This window comes from Malania oleifera, chromosome 5 (assembly GCF_029873635.1).
Source record: "Malania oleifera isolate guangnan ecotype guangnan chromosome 5, ASM2987363v1, whole genome shotgun sequence".
Taxonomy (NCBI): Eukaryota; Viridiplantae; Streptophyta; class Magnoliopsida; order Santalales; family Ximeniaceae; genus Malania; species Malania oleifera.
In genome coordinates, this window is record NC_080421.1 from 10,287,583 (window position 1) to 10,312,137 (window position 24,555).

The following is a 24,555-nucleotide window of genomic DNA, read 5'->3' on the forward strand; positions in this document are numbered from 1 at the left end:
CAATCCAAAGGGTCATGGTGAGGCAATGATGAAGAGCTGTAATTAATTTTATTCATTTTGCAAGAAACATATAAATCAGTCATTACCTTGGTATGCCCAGCAGTTAGGGGTTTATCCCACCCTGCATAACTGCACTTGAGGAATGGCAAAAGTCGAAAAGGCACAAATCCATTTATGACTTAATCCATGCATGCCAGTGCATGTTGCATGTCCAGCCAGTAAATATACCACAACCAACTACAAAGACCTAAAAAAGCACAACTTGAATTGTGTAGAGCTCAGGCTGCAATAGTTGCATTCAACATCAGTGAGAGACCAAAATAATAGGAGATCACACAGTCATCTGGAGCTGAGGCGGTGCAGCATCTGCGTAGACTGGGTGAAGCATATGGCCTTCCTTGGGCTCAACATGCACCCACTTGCGTCCACTCAGCTTGTGCTTTTCAAACTTAACACAGCCTTCTTTCAGAGCAAAGAGAGTGTGGTCCTTTCCCATTCCAACGTAGTTTCCAGGATGAAACCGGGTACCCCTTTGACGAACAATGATATTTCCAGGTATTACTCTCTGCACAATAAGCAAAATGGTCTAACAGTGAGGAACGAAATTCCAGTAACATTAATAACAAGAGCCCCACTATCTTGTCAAAAATACTACTCCACCTCATTTTGCCCGTGATCAGTTCAGCCACAGAAACATCCCATTACCTCTCCACCAAATTTCTTCACGCCAAGATTCTTGGGTTTTGAGTCACGTCCATTCTTTGTGGATCCTGCTGTCTTTTTGGTGGCCCAGCGCCTGAAAATCACACCCATTCCTCCTCCAGAGACATCTAAATTCGGTATGTGCAAAAACCCATTTAACACCAAAAAAAAAAAAAAAGGCAAAAATATTCATGGAAAACTAGTACTATTCCCAAAAAGAATAATGAAAATCATACCACTAGCACTACTGTAAACAGGAATATTTGTGACCAGCTCTTTGAGATTCATTCTTCTGCATAGTGATCCAGCAAGATTCATCATGTGGTTGTTGAATGAACTAATACAAACCTGAAAAGAAATGCCCACAAGGTTACAACAGCTAGGGAATAAATATATTTTTAAAGACAGCATGTAACGCTGCTAATTGTGAAGCTACAGAAAGACCCTTAAGACCGACTCATTCAACCACCAGGTCTGAATGATAAATCTGTATATATGAAAATCCTCAACCATGTACCTTTTTTTCCTCTAAAATTTCTCTTAAATCTTCACATCCCATTGCTTTTTCTTTCAAATTATGAGAATAGAATTTGAATTTTTGCATAATGATAATAGATCTGCTTTGTTTACAACTTTATCTAAATTTTTTTTTTTTGGATAGAAAAGGAAGATATATTAAAGAGGAAAGTACAAAAAGGAGAAAAAGATCCTCCTATAAAGAGAATCAAAATAAAAGCGCCTCCCAATCTCTTTGATGATCTGTGAAAGGCACCCGCTGCAGAAGACCAGAGAGAATCCCAGTACATGCAAAAGATCAGAGAGAAGTCCAGACCGAATCCTATCCCAAGGCGAAGTACCAGAATTCCTCTTTCCAGAAAGGATATGAGCAGTCCTTTGCATCCAAATTCTATGTACAGCAAAGATGCCACAAGTCCACAAGACTAAATCATCACCACTCTTCCCAAAACCTGTAAAAGACATATAATCATAATAGAATTCCTTTTTTTTCTTTTTTAGTGAATTCTCATCCTTTTTTCTAGATTTTATCTTTTAACCTTTTGTTCTAGCTTTCAACATCATGCAATTGAACCAGCCAACTGAAATCATGAACTAAATAAGCCCCCTTTAAAAACTGACCTCCAGTATAGCTTTTAAAGCATGAGATGATCGCATTCAAACAGCTTTAATATGATTTTGATTGGAAAAAATTCAATTCCCTTCGCCTAATCAAAGAGTTCTGACCTTATCTTTTTCCTTCTTTTCTAGCTTTCAACATTAAGACAGTTGAACCAGCCAACTGAAATCATGAATTAAAACAAGCCCCTTTTATAAACTGACCTCCAGCATACCTTGTAATGCGTTCAATGAATCCCATCCAAACAGCTTTGATATGGTTTTTGAATCAATTTGTATTCTATTCTTTTTACATAATCAAAAATCAGAATTATATGCAAGAGACAGATACCTGCAACTGACTAATCTGAATTCACCACCCCCCACTATTAATTCACACCAAGGAATTTAGAATAGGAAACAAGGAAATAATAATGTGAAGTGCAACAGAAGGACAAGCCACATTGCGCTATATCATCCATGCCAAACACAGCCCCAAAAAAGTGTGCGTGTGCGCGCATGCACACGAGAGAGAGAGAGAGAGAGAGAGATTAGCATCCCACAGTAGATATTTGATTATATTTCATTTCATTCATAACATGAGAAATTTAAAGATCAAGCATCAAAATCTGTCATCTGACCTTATTTTTTTTCCTTTTTTCTAGCTTTCAACATGATGACAGTTGAACCAGAGGATAGAAATCATGAATTAAACAAGCCCCTTTTATAAACTGACCTCCAGTATAGCTTTTAAAGCACTAGATGAATCCCATCCAAACAGCTTTAACATGGTTTTGGATTGGCTAGTATTCTATTCACTTCGCATCATCACACGTTAGAATTGAATGCAAGAGTGCAGATGCTTACCAGAGACTAATCAGGATTCCCCTCACTATTACTTCACACAAACAAGGAATTCAGAATAGGGAACAATGAAATAATAATATCAAGTGCAACACAGGGGCAAGCTACATGCACTATATCATTCATGCCGAACTCAGAACCTTGATGTGTGTGTGTGTGTGTGTGTGTGTGTGTGCATGTGTGTGTGTGTGTGTGTGTGTGTGTGTGAGAGAGAGAGAGAGAGAGAGAGAGAGATTAGCATTCCATGGTAGATTATTCATTATATTTCAGGAGCCATTTCGTTAGGGGCTATTTGGTATCACTATCAAAAATTATAGAAACGAAAAAAGAAAAAAAAACGAGAAACTAAAAACCAGAAACCAGCAACCTGTTTGGTTAACATTTATAATCATTTTATTTTAATTATATTTAAATTCATATAATCATTTTATTTTTATTTTAATGTAAAATTATATAAAATGAATGATTTAATCCAAAAAAAATCTATTTTTGGATTTTAAAATTTCTAGCAACAGGTTGCCAAAACAACTGGAAACCATAATTTTTGGTTTTTAGTTTTTTCACAAAATTTTGAAAATCAGCAACAAAAACAAAAAAACTAACATAAACAAACATGTTTTTATAATATGTTTCTTCGCTGTGAAAAAATATAAACAGAAAACAGCATTGATGTCAAATGGACCCTAAGATTTTTTTTTCATTACAATTCAAGGGCCATTTCATTCACAAAATGATGAGAAATCTAAAGATCAAGCATTAAAATCTAAAGATCAAGGAAAGTGGGGAAAAGGGAAATAAATCAAGCATTAAAATCTTAAAAAAAAATCAAAAAAAGGGGGGGGGGGGGGGAGGAAAAGAAAATAAAATATCAAGAGAAGAAAAACCAATCAGAATTTCCTATTATTGCTTCTCTTCTTCTCTCCTCCATCTCTAACTATAGAACATGGTATCAGAATGTTAGTCTCCTCTAAATCTGATTTTTTTTTAAAGTGATTTTTTACATACTGTTTTTCATCTTTTTTTTTTTCCTTATCTTCCCCTAAACAGTTCTCAAATCCAATTTTCTGGCTTGTTTGAGTCATTTAGGGACATGTTTCATCTCAGCTTGGCTGTGCAGCATCATTAGTAGGATGTTGTGAGTGAACATATTGATTTGCTGATGTGAAGTAAGATACTCTTTTCTGGAATACTGCTGTTGCTGTTATGCTCTTTATTGGTCAGCTGTGGCACGATGATGCTGTGTGTTCGTGATTGATTGCTTGCAATCTGTAGTGTTCAGTGACTCTATTTCCTGCTCTTGCCAGCACTCACTCGAGTCACTTCTAGCTGCTTCCAGCCATCAAACCTTTAGCTGCTGCACTGCTAGGTTGTTTATCAAGTGCCTGGGGTGCTTCTTGTGATCTGCCCAATTCCACATGGTCAAGTAATTCCTCATGGGATATTGTAATTCAGTTCCATGGTCAAAGACGCCTCTTTGAAGTTCTGAAGTTATGCTCTGTGCTTGTGTGCTGCCCAATTTTGCAATATTGCTGTGTCGTACATTCCCCATAACACACTCTGTTTTTAGTAGTGTATTCGGGGCGATTTCGATGGCCTCTACAGAGAAAGCTTCAACTGATACTGTAAACATACAGCTCACAGCCATCAAATTTGGTTGGACTATCCAACAACCTGTTTTGGTCTCAAGCAGAGTGCGTACATTAACATGAAAGGGAAACCAAATATTTGTTGCATTCTCCTCTATCCCCAAACTCCAAGGATTATGAAGATTGGATGAAAGAGAACGACATATTACTTGTGTGCTGGAATATTATGGACCCACAAATTGCTGCGAATGTGATATTTCGTAGAACAGCCTAAGTCATATGGGATGATCTCCATGAAAGCTTCCCACAAGATAAAAATCAAACTTGTGTTTTCGACTTAAATGAGAAGTTCTTCAAATATGACCAAGAAGGTAGATCCATTAGTAAATAATGTAGAACTCCGAAGGGTATAGGATAGGAATTTAACATCTATCAACCAGTTAATTCTGACATTGAGAGGCTTACATGACAAAGGGCAAAGCAGTAGGCTGCCATGATTTTGGCTAGGTTGAGCCTAGAGCTTCAAACCATTCACAATCATATTCTTGCAGATAAACCCATACCATCTATGAATGAAGCATATGCTAGAATCCAATGGATCACCAATCATTAAAGATGACTCTTAAGTCTTTTTTTTAATCTTCGTCCTACAGTTCAGCCATGGTCAGCATTATGTTTATCAGTGGTTGGGAAAGTATTGGGGGACAAGGACAAGGTTTGGATGGCAGTTGTACCAAGGGCATTGTATGAGGACAAGGAACTCATCATGGCAATTCTTGCATTTACACACATTGTGGCAAAGACAATTGCCACGGCCCGAACCCGGACCTGGGCCCCAGGGAGAGATTTAGTAACCTAACCTGTCCCTGTATCATACAACCATCCATGATACTACACAATATAAGGGTCCGATCCCCTAGGGTTCACATATACCCTATACACAATCACATACACAATATATGTAGCGGAATAATTCAACCTATTAAATCATAACACCATACCAGAGTCTATACAAAACCAGGCTCTAGTCCCATAATACAAAACATACCCCAGGGCACCTACATAACCCAAAAATGACAACCCGACCAAAGATCAGTACTTACACAAGTACTTAGACAATGCTAACCCACAACCACGCTACTGAAACGTTAGGACGCTAATGTCGGCTATTCAAAGGACCTGAAAAACATTTGTATCATAAGGGTGAGACACTTCTCAGTAAGGGAGAATCAGGTTATATCAGTGTGTGGCACATGAGGTGTTATTTCAACAGTAAAACATAACATTTCACAATTCTAGTATTTTCACAATACAGTTCCAGTATACATACTATACAAAGCAATACAACCTAGTGTTGTCACACTCTTTGACCTAAGCCAGACTGTCTGATGGTATTTGACACCCTTCGGCAAAAGTTGGTACCCCCAGTAACCTGGCATAGTATAAGCCCCCACAACGTTGAACCAGTACAGATCTGGTGTTCTCACACCCTTCGGTATAAACCGGCCTGTCTAGTGGTATTGCACACTTTTCGGCAAAAGCCGGACATCTGAGCCTACGGTAGTTAACCGACTAGGCCGCCTAAGGTATAATTCCGGCACGCCTCATATCTCAACTTTCGGTAGTTAACTGGCACGCTTCGATTGTCCTCGGCCTTCAAGATTATTCCGACTCGGCATTTTCACAAAATCTGAAACAATTTTGGAACTCATGTTCCTATATTTCATTTCAACAACTCACAGCCTATGGTAGTTAATCGGCACGCTTTTTCACAAAACACATCATTCAATACATTAGCTTATTCCACACTTATTTGGGCAAACAAATAATCTCATATTAGATACTCCGAAAATACAATTTAAAATAATCAAAGGTACGGTCATCTCTATATTACAATTTAATTATATTAAAATTTTCCAACAGAAACAGAGATGATACCCGAAACCCCCAATTTTCCCAAAAAAAACTGTAATCCGAAAATCCCGTCATTTCACCTGATAGATTTTCCCAAATAAGTAACCAAAACATTCGTAAAATCGTAAACCATAATTTTACCAATTCAAATTTCACAAAATAACTGATATAAACAGAAACCCCTTACCTTTCCCCAAAAACTAAAACATGAACTATACGACTCCAAAACAACCTAAAAACCGAAGAACAATACTTCAATATAATCATATTTACTACAGATCTACTAAACCGAAAACTAAATCAGACCCTTGCCTCGATTTTGGAACAAAACCCGAAAATTCTCGAAACAAAGATCCGATCCGCTATAAATGTAGAGATTCTCCCCCTGATCCATGTAATAACGTCGGATTGTTGATTCAGGTAACAGATGACCCGAAACTTTAGAGAGAGAGAGAGTGGTTTGAGTTCTAGAGAGAGAGAGAGATTTTGAGTTTTCTTAGCAATGAAGCAACAAAATATCCTATTTATAGACCCTTGACCCGGTCCAATTCGTCGACAAGACGGCTCCTTCGTCGACGAATCATCTAAGAATTTCGTCAACGAACCATTACCTTCGACGACGAACCCTATTCTGATATTTTTCAACTCACTCAGTATCTCTTCGTCGACGTGGCTCTGAATTTCGGCGACAAACAATATGAGGGCCTGCGTCGACGAAGCCTGCTAATTTTACCTTTTTACCCTTTACTTATTTATTTAATCTGGACTTCTTGGGTCGGGTTCTTACAACAATACTATTGATTGACATTGAGATCTCCATGCAAAACCTACTTGGTCCAATAAATCTCTTGTCAAGTATGATTCTACCGTTGACGCTTGTAGTACACATGACCACTTCAATGAGGAGTTGGATACATCATCTACCGTGTCCCAAGAGAAGTATAACAATCTTATTCGCAAGGTTCAAGGAATCCAAACCCAATGGTCTACATCTAGTGCTACTGTGGCCCATTTAGGTACAACCCAACTTCTTGTCTCTTCATCCACCTCACCTTTGGTTATTGATTATAGTGCCTCCTCCCATATGATAGATGGTCCTAATTTTTTCAGTTCATAGAACACATCACTTTACACTAAGGTTACTTTTGTTACACTAGTTTCTAATTGTGGCAATATTCTTTCATTTTCTTTTATTCCTCTTCCTTCTGTATAATATGTGCCTAAATTTCCCTTAAAAGTTGTTATCAGTTAGTCAATCCACTAAATCTCATAATTGTTTTGTGACCTTTTTCCTTCTCATTGTGTTATTTAGGATCTCCACACAAAGAAGAGGATTGGTGGAGGGCTTGAGAAGGATGGTAAATACTATTTCGAAGGTGGTGGCGGTAGATCCAGTTCATGTCATATGACTTCTTCAATTTCTACCCATTGTGATTCTCAAGATCAGTGGCATGCTCGTTTGGGTCATCCATTGCTTCAAAAATTGCAAAATCCTTTTTCTATATTCAAGTCTATTTCTCATTTTGATTATTTTGTGTGTCAATTAGGAAATCATTGTTTTCTCTTATTCATTCAGATATATGGGTCCATATAGGGTCAATAATTTCTCTAGTCATCAATATTAAGAATTTGACTAGTCATCGATGTTTTCTGCCTTTGTTGATGATTTTTCGCGAAAGACCTAGATTTATCTATCAAAAGACAAGTTTGAATTCCTTAATGTATTTTTCAATTCTACGAAGTAACAAAAACCCAGTTTGGCGAGAGTATTCAAATTTTTCAATTTGTTCAAAACAAGCTTAAGTCTTTTTGATTATCCAAAGGAATTATTCATCAAACATCATGTATACATACCCTTCAACAAAATGGAATAGCTAAATAGAAAAATAGACATTTACTTGACATAGCATGGCCTTTATTCTTTCATATGCATGTTCCTAAAACCCTTTGGATTGTTGCTCTTCTTACAACAAATTTTCTATTTAATGGGATAACGTCTAGCGTTCTAAGGGGACAAATTCCCTTCTCCATTGTTTACCTTTACCCAAAAACATTCATCTTTTCTGTTGTGCCCCATTGATGTGTTTAATTTCTATACAAGTTTTATCATACTTTTACTCTTATTTTTATGCAAGTTTTGTCATACTTTCCTTTTAAAAATTCAAATTCCCTTCATCAAGAGTCCTAAAACACTGGGACCATTGATTCAAATTCAAACTCAAATTTCCTGAAACACCCTTCAGTATTTGAAGCATAATTTTGCTAGAGAACTTCAAAAAAGGGTGATATGGGTATCTACGGAAAGCTAAGAAAAAACTCTACAACTTTCATGTTGAAGATGTCCCAAGATAGGAAAATCTCGACAAAGAAAAAAGTACATCAAGGTGGTGGCAGAAAAGGAGCCGATTTTGGAGAATCTTGTTTTGGGGGAGATAAGAGGGAGGACGGCCAAAGCCTTGAGGAGGAGGATTTTCTTCACCATTGAAGAAGAATTCGAAGCTTGGAAAGAAGAAGAGGACGGAGGCCAAATTGGATTTGTTGACGATTGAGATACTCAATCTACATACAATTTCCTTCTTAACTCTTTCATCTTCTCTTTGTACAATTTTCATTCTAAATTCTAGAATTATTATGGTTTGTTTTGATTCTATTATAAGCTAATTTCTATTGCTAAGGCTACGATGTAGCCTCTCCATGACAATTCCGAATCTTATTTCTATGTGATAATAATTTTATCATTCCTTTTGAGTATACATCATTGAGTTTAATGCTTTCATTTATCTAGTCAATAGTTGAGTGATTTGTTGTGCATGTTAATTCGAGAGATGATGCATGTAGTTTAACTTCATATGATGTATGCCACAAATTGAACGAAAGACGGGAATGTGCCAACGTGATTTGTGTTGCTTTTATGTGAAATATTATCAATCTTAATGTACTCAAATGCTTTTAAATTTGCATAGACATATCGCAGGTTATCGTATATTGGGTAATTCTAATTCTACTCGAGAGAGGGTCTTAAATAAGTTAGAATATTTTGCCGTCAAATAGGATGATAATTGATTGATTGCATGATTAGAATTTGGGATTGGATTGGTTAGGTGAGTCGGATGCCTTAGTGTTTTCTTCTTGGGTGAAATCTTCTTCTTTTTAAGTATTTGCTCATTTATTCATTTGTTGATTTCATTTTATTTTATTTTATTTATTTTTATTTTTTATTATTTTTTTTTAGATTCAAAATCCACCACTTTTCTTGATTTTCAAATAACTTAGAATTAGAACAATTTCAAAAGTTAATAGGTAAATAGTCCTCGTGGGTTCGACATCCTTCTTTATCACTATATTACTTGTTATGATTTCATGCACTCGCAAATTTTCACAACACTCATGTCTTTGGGTGCACATGTTTTGTTCTCCACATATGGGTAAGGGCAAATTCTCTCCTCCTACTGTTAAATGTATCTCTCTTCAAGAACTCGGAAAGGATATAGAATCACAGATTTTATAATTCCTATGCTCGCCAGAAATATGTTAGCAATTACCTTTTTTGAGGGGATACCTTATTTCTCTAGTATTGCGTACTCTTGGGATGAATATATTTTCAGTCCAACGATTTTAGGTTCCTCTTCGTGCATTGGTCCTCCAATCCCTGCGCTTATCCCTCTATAGAAACTTTAGCTCTTCCTTTGAATCCATCAATTAATGACAAAACAATTGATGGTTTATAAACAATGGAAAGTAGGCTCAAACATGCTACCACCATGTAGCAACCTCTTCTACCCTTCATCACAACATGACTTGGATTTGCCAATTGTACACAATAAAGGTACGCAAACATGTACTCGACAATCATTAGTTGCTTATCTATTGCTCATTTTGTTCAATTCTTCAACTTTCCAGTTCTATACATTCTTTTGCCTTGTCAATGTCCTCTATCTCTATCCCTCTCTCATATGTTGAAGCACCTGCTAACCCATTTGCTAACCTGTGTGGAAGCATGCAAAGAATGCCTTCACTTGAGGGACACGAGATTCAATGGGTCTTCCTCCTACTAAGGAGTTGGTAAGGTGTCGTTAGGTCTACATCATCAAATATCTTCCTAAGGACACCATTGAATGGTTTAAGGCTTAATTGGTTGCCAAGCGGAACATTCAAACACATCGTATCGATTATTTTGAGACCTTCTCTCCTATTATTTAGACTAAATTCTATTAATGTATTGATCTTGCCAGCATTTAATTATGATTGACTACCAATCAGGTGTCAAGAATGCCTTCTTGTATGAAGATTTGCAGGAAGAGGTACACATGGAGCAACCTTCTGGGTAGGTTACTCAAAGCGAGGGTGGTAAGGTACATATAAGACCATTTATGGCTTTAAGAAATCTCCTCGAGCTTGCTTTGACAAGCTTAGTACAATGGTCTTTGCATTTGATTTTATTTAGTGCTACTCTGATCATTCAATTTTATTTTCTAGAACAAGGTAGGTGCCATACTTCTAGAAGTTTATGCTGATGATGTCATCATCACTGGCATTGACTAAAGCAGGATTGCAAATGTCCAACAATAGCTTCAAGAAAAATTTCAAATCAAGGACTTGGGTACTTTGCATTACTTTCTTGGTATAGAGATGGCAGTGTGTAATAAAGGGTTGAATGTGGATTAGTGAAAATATACATCAGACTTGCTATGTGAGACTAGTATGTTGGGAGCTAAACAAATTGATACTCAATCCCAGTGTGAAGTTATCTAGGGATTTTGGTCTATACTTTGAAGACAAACATCGATATTGATAGTTGGTTGGCAAGTTGATCTACATGACTATGACAAGATCTGACATATCCTTTGCAGTGTGGATGGTGAGTTAGTTTATGGAAAGTTCCAAATCACACACGATTGCTGTCTGTAGAATTTTAAGGTATTTCAAAGGCTCTCCTAGTAGACGTTTAATATATAAATGTAATAGACATTGTGAGATCATGGGATGCTTTGATGCAGGTCTTGCTTGGTTGATGATGACTACTACCTGTACATTTATGGGAGGTAATCTTGTTATGTGGAGTTGCAAGAAAGAAACTACTGTAGTAAGATCTATTGTGAAGCAGAATTTGAATTGAGAAGCTAACATGTGATTCCCCTTGTATTGCAACTCTCCTCTCTTCCCTCTTCCTTCTTCTCTTCTCCTCTCTTCTATCTCTCATGGCTGCAGATCCTCGATGCTGCCCTGCATCATTGGTATTAGAGCCCAACGATCACACCACTCTTCCATTTCAATTTCCCCCATCTTCCCCTTTAACTCTTCTTCTCCCCTCTTCTTCTCTTCTTCATTCTATTTCTATCTGTTTCTGCCTCTAATTTCTGTTCTTTCTTTCTTCTCTACTCTGTTCTATTTTCAGTGTTGTTCCACAAACCTTTTTCTTTGTCTCTTGTTCTTCCTTATTTCTTCTTTCTTCTCTATTCTGTGACTTCTGTCTCTAATTCTTTTTCTCTGTTCTGCTTATTCTTCTTCAATGTTCTATACTACTGTCTCTTCAAGTTGCAGCAGTTTCCTCCTTTCTTAATTATTCTTCTCAAGTAATGCTCTCTTTTCTCTTCTTCAGTTCTCTCTCTATTTCCTGTAATTGCACTTTAAATTTCCCTGTAACATTCTTCCACACAGCAATTGGAAAACCAATGCGCTTATTGCAACTTCTCAAAACAAAAAAATTACAGTCGTGCTCCTGGATTTCAAAACCCTAATTTCCAGCCGAAATTTTGCAACACCACTACCATCATCAGAAACAGACACCACTGAAAGGCCTACCTTCATCAGAGTCCAACCATATGAGTGGTCCCACGCCCCACCACAAGGTTACCCAGCCCTGACCACTTCAAAATCCAGCCTTGCCGGAGTTATTTTGACCATAGTTTTTAAATCCGAACCAGACTGGCCGGTCAAACCAAACAGGTTACTTGGCCAATCCAAGTGATGGAAACAAAGCGGAAATTATATGAATCATAAGGAACCAGCTGACTTGGGAAGAATCAGCCTTGACCAACTAGAACTGGAGTCAAACCTGGATCAGCCCAGTCCTCGCACTAAAAAAAAAAACCATGCAGAATAGAGCCGCTGGGATTCGATCCCAGTACCCGAAAAGAGAACACCATGAGGCCAGCTACGGCTTTTTGTTTTATCTAATAACACATCATATATATATATATATACATAAACCATGATACATGTTAAACTTATAATTTTTTTATTCAATCATTCCTTTCATAATATAATAACAATAATATTCTTTCAAATATGTATTTTAGAAAAATAGGAAAATTACACAAAATCTCATCTTGGTTTTTTCATCAACTATAATATTTCTAGTGATGATCTTTTACTCTAATTGACAAAATTTATAATTAACATATTATTGTTATTTTTATTATTATTATTATAACCACCGGTTTGACCCACCTATCTAACCAGTTCGATCAACCCCATGGCTTCACCGGGTCGGTCACCTAGTATAGGTTTTAAAACCATGATTTTTGACACACCACCACCACTGCTAGACTCATCAGTCCCTGATCAGCCAACAGCCAGAGTTTCATCATTGGAAATGCCTCACCGGCTGCACACGCACCCCACGCGCTGGCAACCTACAAGTGAAGAACCACCAGAATCTTCTTCTGCTACCAGAATAGCAATAAATTGCTCCAGCCACAATATTTTGGGTTTTCTCCATAATATTTTGACCTGCAACAAGATATTTTGATTGTAGACATGATATTTTGTGAGCAAGCATGATGATTTGATTAAAGGCTAGAAATTTTATTGCCTACATCAAGAATCAGACCAAATCGCTGCCGTTTGCTGCCATTTGTAAGTTGTTTATGAGAATTTTTCTTACTTGAAGATTGTTCATAAGAAACTGAGAGTGACGTTTGCAGTTTGCATAAAAATAGACTGAGGAATGCTGATGAATTGTCTAAGAATCCCTGGTGATATATAATTACAACACAGCAACCAATGTTGAATTGTCTGCGAAGGTGGAATTATTGTCCAATAGGATAGAAAACATGGAAAATGCTTAGGAGACTATTACCAATGCTTTGAATAGGCTAACAATCGAAGTTGCAACCTTGGCTTTGGTCCATGGATTTTCCCTCGAAACACAAAGGTGGAATAGCTGCTGTCCCCCATACTTTTGAGTTGTGTGAAAGCTAAAATGATCATTTGAGTAAGGGAATTAAACTAGAAGTCTCAAAATTAATGATGATGGTTCTCATGATGAATTTGATGATTTGAGTGTCACTCAAGGATATGAGAACATGTGTCTTCTCTTATAATGGTAAGATCATTGAAGCCTGCTCAACTAGCCAACCAAGTCAAAGAATCTGCCAATGTTACTCAACTTGAAGACACTACAAGCAAGGAAATGCATTTGTTTCAAGACATCCAAAGTCTTCCAAACATTCCTATTGTTGAGTTTGTCATTCTTGATGTGTTCATTGATGCAAATTTTCAATTAGTCAATTCAAATCTATAGTGCTGTCAATGGAATATGGTTTCTTGCATCACTCAAGCACCAGGTTTTGAAGACTCTAAGTTTACTTCTTTCTTCTGATACTCCAACATATCAAAATTCGAGACTGAATTTTTTTCTAACTACGGAGATCTAATGTATGACAAGCAAGACCTTGGGAAAATCATTGTTAAGAGAATAATTCAAAAGAATTGGGACAAGGGTTTGTTGGGTTTAGTTAATAGTTAAGTGAATGCTTAGTTTAATTAGTATTAGGATTATGCATTTGGGGGCTTGTTTGTAATATTTGTGTATTTTAGGGGTGTGTTTGTAATTTCATCTAGTTTTAGGGGTATATGTGAAATTTCATGTATTAGAGCCTTTCTTATGGATAGTGTGTGAAAGCCATGTAGGAGGCAGTTGTTGATGACCTTGAATTGAGAAGTTAACGTACAATTCCCCCTTGTATCTCCTCCTTCCAGTATCCTCTCTTCTGTCTTCCTTCTTCCTTTCTCCTCCCTTCTATCTCTCATGGCTGCAGATCCTTGATACCAGCCCGCATCAAGGTCCTTCCCAGAAATATCTTGATCTGGATTGGGCAGTATTCCATCACTAACCTTTTGCTCTTTATCCAATCAAGCTACCATTATATTGCTAGAAACCTAGTGTTTCATGAGAGGGCAAAGCACATTTAAGTTGGTTGTCACTTTGTAAGGGATGTTAAGATGAAGAAGGTTGTAAGAGCTCCATTTGTGAAATTTGTGAAAGAACTGGTTTCACGAAGGCTTTATTTAAACCTGCCTCGTCTAGTGGTTGTAACAAGCTACAATCATGTGATATTTATTTACTTCCAGCTTGAGGGGAGTGTTAAAAGAGATCATCTATTTTAGTAATTACGTTGTGTAAGTGGAGAAATTTTTTCTTTCAAGTATTTATTATTATTAATATATAAGAGGGCTGACCTGGAGCTGAATGTAATGCTCCACAAAACTGCTGCATCCTTTTTTCCTTTTGCACTTCTTTTCTTCTTCTCTCCTCCATCTCTAACTTTACAACGAAAGGAATTGGAAGGGAAAATTAAATGAGGGACCTAAACATTCTGCTTCCATTCACCAATCCTTGCCCCCCATAATCATGAATGTCCTTCTTCCATTCCTTCTACCTTGTTCTTCTTCTTTTTCAGTTATTTCTCTACCATAACTATTATTTCATTAAGATGGCCTACAATTAGAGATACTAAAGATCTAAATCGTACTCATTTTCTTCTTCTTCTTCAATTATCAATAAGGGCAGTTAGCATGTGTGATTTTTTCACATGTGATTTTTTCATCTATGACTTCCAGCGTAGAGAGCATACGCAATTTGTAAGCAGTGCAAGAGAACATGTGCAGGAATTTCACATAATCAATTTTATTCCACCAATTCTTACTATCCCAAGGATAGAATCAAACTTATATATTCTCTCCAATTTCATGTAAAATTTATGACCGTAAATGTTACATGATCAGTTTCCATCCACATGATAAACCAATTTACAATCCTACCATTCAAGAATGCCATGCAAAAATCTAAGCAAGCATATACCAATGTTTTTCAATTAAAACGCCCCCAACATCATAATTTTTACAATTCAATCTAACATGCATGTGCATCATTTAATTTTATATATTCATAATAATTTACAATTTACATTCATAATTTTATGATTATGTATTTAGTTTCTTAAAATCAATGGGTTTGTTTATGATCTGTGTGCGACGTTTGTGATTGGAGATTTTACCACAAAACTTCTAACATCACCTGCAACAAACAATTTCTTTTTTTTTGGAATTTTGATATAATTAAATGTTTACATCTAAATTTTATCTATTCTTCACAATCAAATTATATCCTTGCTTTATTATGTTAATTTATATCCTAAACTAAATTATTTTATATTGACATGCAAAACATAATACAAACAAATATTATTTGAAGTTAAATTTTAACTCAGTATTTATATTTCAGGATGTTAAATAAATAATAAACATTTAAGCATGACATGATATTTTCATAAACAACTATTACCAAAACACAAAATCAATGGTTCTCCTGGGGGCATCCCAGTGGTTAAAGGTTGGATTTCTATGTTGGAAATCTCGGATTCAAATCCTAAGAGCAACTGGAAGGGGTATAGGATGGGAAATGAACTACTTGTGTGCCTAAGCCCACTTCCAGTTGATCAAAATACCCCAAAAAAAATAAAAAAATAAAAGCAAAAGCAGAGGAGCACACGTCGCATGCACCTGCTCTGCGCTGGTATGTATTGTAAAAGTGTAAAACTAGTTATTTATAATTTCAAGTATTCATCAAAATCATAAATTCATAATTATATATGATGAAAAAAAAGTTAAATAAATTAAATTAAACTTCTTCGTGACACTAATACCTAGTTAAATTTGTAACTCAAATGACAAGTAAATAACTTAAATTGAATGTATTTCCGATCATCCCCAAACAACAACAACAACAACAAAATCAAGTCTTAAGTCCCACTAGGTGGGGTTGGCTATATGAATCATTTTTCGTCAATTTATGCGATCATGGATCATTTCTTTTGACAGATTCAGGGATATTAAATCCTTACTCACTTTCTCCTCCCAAGTTATTTTAGGTCTACCTCTACCCCTTCTACTGTCCCCCACAGTAACTCACTTTTCCTCACTGGTGTACTATGTGGCCTACATTGCAAGTGTCAATGCCATCTGAGTCGTCCCTCCCTTATCATATCTTCTATAGGAGTTATACCTAACTTACTGCGAATATGTTCATTCCTCAATTTATCTTTCAATGTTATACCACTCATCCATCTAAACCTTCTCATCTTAGCAACTTTTACTCTTTAGATATTATGTTTCTTCGTCACCCAGCATTTCGATCCATATAACATAGCTAGTCTTATAGTTATCCTATAAAACTTTCCTTTCAATTTTAAAGGTATTCTACGGTCACAGGACACACTTGAAGCACTTCTCCATTTTACCCAACCTGCTCTAACTCTATGCATTACATCATCTTCAATTTCTCCTTCAACTTGCATAATAGATCCAAGGTATCAAAATCTACAAGTGCTATTTATTTTTTCATCATCAAGTTTAACTTTATCCCCAATATTCCTCCGATCATTACTAAAATTACATTCCATATATTTTGTCTTATTTCTACTTATCCTAAAACCTCTAGATTCCAAAATTCTCTCCATAATTCTAATACAGTCTCTACTCTGTCTTATATCATTTGCAAACAACATACACCATGAAACCTCCTTTTGAATACTCTTAGTCAATTTGTCCATCACTAAAGCAAAAAAATAAGGACTCAAAGCAGATCCTTAATGTACACTTATAGTGATTGGAAATTCTCTAGTTTCTCCATATATAGTCCTTACACTAGTCATTACTCCATCATACGTATCCTTAATGACATCAGTATACCAACTACATACATCCTTTTTTTCTAAAACCCACCATAGAACTTCCCTAGATATCCTATCATATGTTTTCTCAAGGTCAATAAATATTATATGCAAGTCCCTCTTCTTTTCCTTAAACTTTTTCATTAATCTCCTTAAAAGATATATAACTTGTGGTAGATTTCTCAGGCATAAAACCAAATTAATTTTCTTAAAGTGCAATTTGTTTGATTTCTTTCTCCATTCTTTGTATTACGAATTCATTGAGCTCTAGGTATTTAAACAGTTCACATTACTCTATACAATGAAACCCTGCTGCCTCATTCATTTCTCTCCACGGCTCAAAACTTAAATGAAAGACTCTTAAGTATATAACACAATAAAACCCCTATATGAGAGAGAGAGAGAGAGAGAGAGAGAGAGAGAGAGAGAGAGAGAGAGAGAGAGAGAGAGAGAGAGGAATGGAGAGCATACCCCTGCAGGCTTCAGAAGTTGTGATTTTGGATTTCTCAGTGCCGGTCGTGGAGGAGGCTCACTGCTGGCCGGGGTGGGGTAGGCACACTGCTGGCTGTGGGAGGCGGCGTTCACTGCTGGCCTCGCCGCCGGAGAGGAGGCGCAATGCTCAGAAGTCCAACTACTATTGCGAGAGAAACGAGAAAATGGCATAGGGCTTCAGATGTCTTTTAATTTATATTTATATTAAATTTAGATAAAATATAAAATTTAAATTCAGTCTAATAAAAATTTAAGATTCGAATTTATGCTGTTAAAAATAGTATTGTCTTTTATTTGAAGAGACCTTAAATTTAAATTTGTATTAGATTTTAATAAAATATAATACAAAATTGTAATGAAATTTATTCAAATCAATCCAAATTCAAATTTTGTTGCGGGATAAAATGGTGATGACTTGCGACGTTACTTTTCGACTTCCAATGACCTGAAAATGATGAAAACAAAGCAAGTTTGAATGATTCGGGGTGTACTTCGACAAGTCACTTCAATGCCTAAGTAAGGGAATATGTTCCCCCAAATGCAATATTAGAGTATTTGTAAGATGCAATTACTTCCTCCTATAAAAAATTGTTAATATTGATGTTGGATTACTATTTTTAATTTCAAAACAAATGTAATTTTTGTTGGAAAAAGAACTGATATTTGTCAGGTTAATGTTTCATATATTAAACAAAATTAAATTCTTGGTTTTCAATTTTGGAGATATTTACAAAAACAAATTAAATACCTGTGAGGCTATGAGAAAGATCAATTCCCCACCTTGTATGTCGTAAGAAGAGGTGCGACGGGGAGGAACTTTAGTAATAGGGATTTAGAGAGTTACTATTCTCTCTCACACGCACATTTGATTGCTGAAACTGAACGAATGACTTGAGTGTTCATAAAATAGAAAGCCCTAAGCTGGATAGAGAGAATTATCTGATGCTACAATAATTATTGGAAAATACTTAAAGTTACGTGCCTGTGTCATCACGGGCTGGTGGCGGTTCAAAAATTTTTAGTTGCTACTTTTGAGAGAAAGTAGGGGAAGCAGCTGACTGTTGTTCAAAGACATCATCAATGTTAGAAATAAAAAACAAATTTTCATTTAAATCTTTTCCACAAATTGTGGGCATACGTTATGTATGTAATTTTAAATTTAAAGTTTTTATATTAATGAAAAACTAAAATATTTTTTTTAATGTGAAATTTGACTAATTATCCATTTGTTCATGGAGTTTTTTAAAATAAAAAAAATATTGAACTTGTAAGTAAAGATATTTTTTAAAACATACAAGTTTTAAACTATCACTATTTTATTTTAAAATAGACGTAACATTATCTTAATTACAGTATTATTCTAAATTAGTTTTTTATAATTTTTTTATATTTATTTAATTATTGTTATTATTATTTGCCTCATACCTAAACTTATAATAATCATTGATAGTTACTATTAACAGTGTAATTCCCTTGAACACTTTAAGGAGGTTATGTGGTGCTAGTTTTCATGTAGGGAGGTATTGTGCAACGATCGACGGACTTTATTCATTTTAGCCTAAAAATAAATTAAACCAAACTGACTTAGCCCTGAACCTAGGCCGGATCACTAATTCACACTACGTCATCCAAGTTGCTTCATTTTGACTTTTCGAGTGGCATGTTTCAATTAAATTACATCGAATCAAATGATATGATAAAACCTTCAAAACCATGATTGAGTTAGACAAGATGGATTTTTTTATTTTTCGTTTCTATGAAGGGTTTTTTTTCTTTTTTTAATAAAAGATAGCGGCACCTCCATTTATTTATTAATAAACCCTCACTTTTTGCGAAGGAATACCGTGATTACAAGATAAAACAAAAGAAAAAGTATAGAAAAACCCTCCCAAAAAAATAAAAACCAACACCAACAACCAACCAAATTACGATAACAAAACTAAATATAACTAACAAAGAAGATAAAAATATAAACACAACCAAAATTAAAACGAAATACACCAAACGAAACTCTAAAATTGAACTAACGACGAATGGAAACGAAACCCCACCTTTATAGAAACTCTAGAGTTTCTATGAAGGTTATATTAATTCAAAATACATCTAGGATGGAGGCAATTGAAACAAGTCTAGGTCAATTGCCCCTTCATGTTTCCCCACACCTATTCTTTAATGTGAGACACACCACTCATTTAATGGTCACCTATTCGAACTTTAGGATTTGAAAGTTAAAAGATGGTGATATTGGGCTGGCGTAATGATTTTTTATATTGAATGTTGATAGTCATAGGTTTAAACGTACGATTACAACATCAACCTTTCTTCAAATTTTAGAAATTTCACTCATCACTTCGTTTTGACACACTTACACCTCCATTTCTTATTTTTTGTCAAACTCAAATAAGGAAATATAATTATCCTGAGAGTCGAATATTGAAGGAATGCATGTGATTTTTGGAAGCTCGAAAAATTCATATCTTTTTCCATGCCAAACCTCAAAAGGAAAAATAAATTATTCAACTTCTCAAACTTCAAAAATAGCATCCATGCTTTCCTCAAACCTTAAAAATATTCAATGTATAGGCGGATGCATTATAGAAATGTTTTAGTAACAATTGTGTTGTCTTGATTTTTGGATTTTCCATCTCCCTATGGGCACAAAGTTTAGCCTATACATGAATGACTTTATTACCATCTATTTATGCTTCTTGTCTCTCACCATGTCCTACATATTAGCTAATATAGCTAAATCGTGCCTTGAAGGAATGCTACTCTGTAATCTTTCTCACACTCAAACTACATGTTTGATACGTAAGAATAAAATAAAATCATGAAATAATAAAATACCCATTCCATTTGACAAACAGAACAAGTGGAAATGTGCAAAATAAGCCTAAAAATCAAGAGTGAGTCTGCCGGAACAGGCTGAATGCAAGGCATGTTTAAACACTTGAACAAGAATGAATTGCATCAAAATAATGGAACAAAGGCTCTACCAACTCCACTTCTTTTCATGTCATTCCAGCGCATCAAACATAATATACAATTCCTCCTATGTTCAATTAAGAAGCCAGATGGTGTTTGTCGATTCAACTAGTAAATGAAATTTGGCTCTATAAAAGACCTAGTAAGTGAGGAATGCTTAGGAAGCAGAATTGAAACCACCACCTTAATTCGAAAATATCACAAGACACAGAATCGAAACATATCCAGATCCAATCCAAACCTTTTACTCTACAACATTCGAAACAAAGGCATCACTCGTAGCCATCTGAATACCAGTTTGGCACCATCAACGTGTGTAGCTAATACAACAGTGATGCAATAAAAGTAGCAAAGTTGTCAAAAATAAATAGTGACCAGTGAAAGGTTCAAGCTCTGTATTTAAGCCCCCAGTACCTATAGGAAAAATCACATGCCGCCGGCCGTAGCCCTAAGCAGGCAATGTTGTGTGCAGGGTTACATAAGATTGCTACAACAGAATCACTGCCCTGGCCTGAACAAAAAAACAAAACAAAAACAAAAACAAAACAAAACAAAAGCCAAAAAAAATACAATGGGCTTTTGGCAACAGATCAAATAGGGTTTTTTTCTGGTGTTGCGTTGTGGGGGTATATGCTGAGCCTAAAAAACAGTGAGCCTCAACATGAATAGATTCAATTCACTATGAGGAGAAAATACCCAAAACATAAACTCAAAAGTCCTTAGCCAAAAAAGGCAGGAACATCCCACAGTTTACTAAATGCCAATGCGACAAATCGGGTTTCTCTTGATGAGACTAAGATCCACCTGCAAAAACAAGAGAACAGTGCAGAAATTTGTAAATGAAGATGCTGCATTTTAACTGCTTGCCTAAAAAGGAAGCGAGTAGTACCTTGTGCCCAAACAAATCTCGAATGTTATCAATGCCATACAATATCATTGTTGGTCTGGTCCAAAAAAAAAAAAAAAACACCATCATTGTTTAGCCTTCACAATACCAACCAAGAAGAACATGGAGCAATGTAACCAATATCTAGCAGCTATATCTGTTGCACAATAAAATTTTCAAGTTTACTCACAATGCCATACTTCACAATTTTGCTTCAATTCACCAAATAATTAAAAAAATCAAGAATGACAATAATTACTATACCTTTCAAGTGAAAGGCCCCAAGCAATAACCCGGACATCTTCTGGAAGTCCCATAGGACGCAACATCTCAGGTCTAAACATGCCAGAGTTTCCAATCTCCACCCATTTCTTTAATCCTTCATGATAACTGACCATATAAAAGATAACATATCAAGTTGCAGACTACAAGACATACAACAGGCCCTAATATCTAAAATTGGTGACCTTTTACTACCTGAAAATTTCCATGCTAGGTTCAGTATATGGATTGTAGGCAGGCTTGAAACGCAGCTGTGACATCCCTAAAAACATAACGTGGAAACAAACAAGCAATTTAAGTCTAATTTCTCCTTACAATATCTCCTGCTTTCTCCAACATCATAATGTCCTCATCAATGTTATAACTATTTGGGTACAGGTACTGGGTGCAGATGTGCAGATGTGTGTCTATACTAATCTTGGAGTCAGACAAATTAGACTCCAATAATATAATGCATCAATTACGAGTCATAGAGCATCTAAAATTCAAGTAAAATTTATGAGGATATTTCAAAGGACAGAAGAAAGATCAATTGGTTAGTAGTTTATGGCGTAAGTATTAAAGTTTGATCACTCATCAGGTTAAACTATACTATATAAAGTCCAATTAGTTAAGTCATTTACTATATAAAGTTCAAATAGTTTAAAGTCATTTTGTAGACAAAGATATCCTGTTCTTTTAAAAATAAGACAACAATGTAGAATGTATACTTATTCTACATCTTTAAATAATAATAATAATAATAATAATAATAATAATAATAATAAAAAGAAACCTCATTAAGGGAGAAAGGAGATACAAAGTGGAATCTCAAAAAAGGGCTTGCAAATCATTTTGTTGATAAAAATATCCTAAATTTTTAAAAATAAGACCAAACATCCTAAAGAGAATTAACTTTAACAAAAAAATAGATGTATTTAGGGAATTTATTTAAAGCATGTCAATATTTGAACTTAATGAGCTTAGTATGATTTCAATTTGCTTCCTATATTGGCCGGAATCGACTTTGTTTCTATTGCAGCATATTATTTAATTTTTTCCAGTAATTTGTTACTCATCTTTGGACTTAAACAAATATCTAATTGCCATAATTTTTTAACAAAAATAAGTATATTAAGGGGGAAGGGAAGGATACACATAGAGGATGAGGAATCTCTCAACATATCAGAGGGGGGGGGGGGTTTCGGGGGCACAAAAACAACAAAAAAATAAAAAATAAAATTAAAAACGACAGATACAAGTAGAGAGGATAAAAATTAGCCTAAAAGCCAGCCAAAAACACTTACTAGCAGAGAAAACTGCCATAATACCCTACAGACCCACAAAGAGGCAAAGAAAACAATCCTCTTCCAGACCAAATCATAGGATGAAGTACAATATCAAAAAATATGAGCAGTTCACTCAAGCCAAATATCCAAAAAGCAGCAACTGCAAACAATTTACACCACTGCAGAGTCTTTGTGAATTAGGAGATACCCAGCACTCACCAAACAAGTCAAAAAAGTTTGTTACGCAAAATCCAAGAAACAAAGTAATGAAGAAAAAGATGAGCATGATCCTCACTGTTAGTAGAACACAATACAAACATCAGGAGAAAATATCTAGACAAGGTCTTCTGATCTGCAATAGATTGTCGTTATAGACTCTATTAAGCATGGTCATCCACAAAAAGTCATAGCTTTCCACAAAGAATTTTATTTAAAGAGAGAGAGGGAGAGAGAGAGGGAGAAAATTGAGAAGACCGAGTTAGATGAGAATAGGACTTACATGAGAAAACGCCAAGTATCCAAAGATTCCAAACCCCAAATCCCAACATCCCCATAGTAAGAATACCAATAAGAACCCAACAACAAACTAAAGAGTGAGGAAAGTTCCATTGTATCCCTATAATTAAGATTCTTATGAGAATGAAAGTCCCAAAAAAGCATATCATTATCAATAATGAGAAATGTTGAAATAGGTGCCTCAGGCTGCGAAGTTAGACGAAATACAGAAGGAATTAAAATAATTATGATAATTAAAATGTTAGTTACAGAAAGTCTATTCATATTAATAATTAAATTTCATTATCTGTTCAACATCCAACTAATGATATATGATAAAAATAATTGAATCCTTAAGATACTCTTAATAACTCTGCACCTAATTTATTGTGAATTTAATTACTTCCCAGACTCCTAATTAGTTAATTTGTTTGCTTAATTGCAGTATCAATTTAATTCTTCTTACTGAAAGGATTACATATACCAATGTCTGTTTTATATTCTTTTTAAGTTGGGTATGTTGTCTTTGACAATTGCTAACAGGCATTATCTAATCCTCCCCAATCCCCATTCTCAACTCTCATTTCTAATATTGAGCAAGGATATGAGAAGCAATTGATGAAAACGGCTGATCTTTGCTTATTTTAAATTTGTTTTGTTCATAATCTGCCTAACCCATTCAACTTATGTTTAATTTATGTCGTGCATCAAAAGATTTTAAACCGTAGCATGCAACAAATATTCTGTGACTAGCTCCAACAATTCAATTAAACCCAAAAAACAAAATTTTCTCTCTCTCTTTTTAAGGTAGATTATTTGCACAACAGAAAGCTCACAAAGCTAGAAATCCAGTGAAATCAGTAAGGACACTCCTCATCACTATAGCAGTCGAGATACCACAGATGTCCAATGAAAAAGGCAAGGAACCTCCTCATCCATTTGAGGTGTTAAAGTAAAAATGACAAAACACTATATATAAATCGAAAATTTGCTAAATTCCTCATTATTTAAAA

General features: G+C 35.3%; 2 protein-coding genes across 2 annotated transcripts in view; both read right to left on the bottom strand.

The window, feature by feature from the left end:
• Positions 1–143: 143 nt before the first annotated feature.
• On the bottom strand, positions 144–18,563 carry LOC131156218 (uncharacterized). Its single transcript, XM_058109731.1, has 5 exons — positions 18,375–18,563; positions 17,606–18,071; positions 939–1,050; positions 706–830; positions 144–565 (listed from the first exon to the last, which is right to left on the bottom strand). The coding sequence occupies exons 2-5, from the start codon at positions 17,795–17,797 to the stop codon at positions 332–334; spliced, it is 663 nt and encodes a 220-aa protein (XP_057965714.1). The 5' UTR covers positions 17,798–18,071; positions 18,375–18,563; the 3' UTR covers positions 144–331.
• Positions 18,564–20,836: 2,273 nt separating this feature from the next.
• Positions 20,837–24,555, bottom strand: part of LOC131156219 (phenylalanine--tRNA ligase alpha subunit, cytoplasmic) — a 37,158-nt gene continuing 33,439 nt past the window's right edge. Inside the window, exons 15-18 of the mRNA XM_058109732.1 lie at positions 21,975–22,041; positions 21,762–21,887; positions 21,501–21,555; positions 20,837–21,415 (exon numbers count right to left, since the gene is read on the bottom strand). Of these exons, the coding sequence (XP_057965715.1) occupies positions 21,365–21,415; positions 21,501–21,555; positions 21,762–21,887; positions 21,975–22,041 (299 nt within the window). The 3' untranslated portion in view covers positions 20,837–21,364. The remainder of the gene's footprint in view (positions 21,416–21,500; positions 21,556–21,761; positions 21,888–21,974; positions 22,042–24,555) is intronic.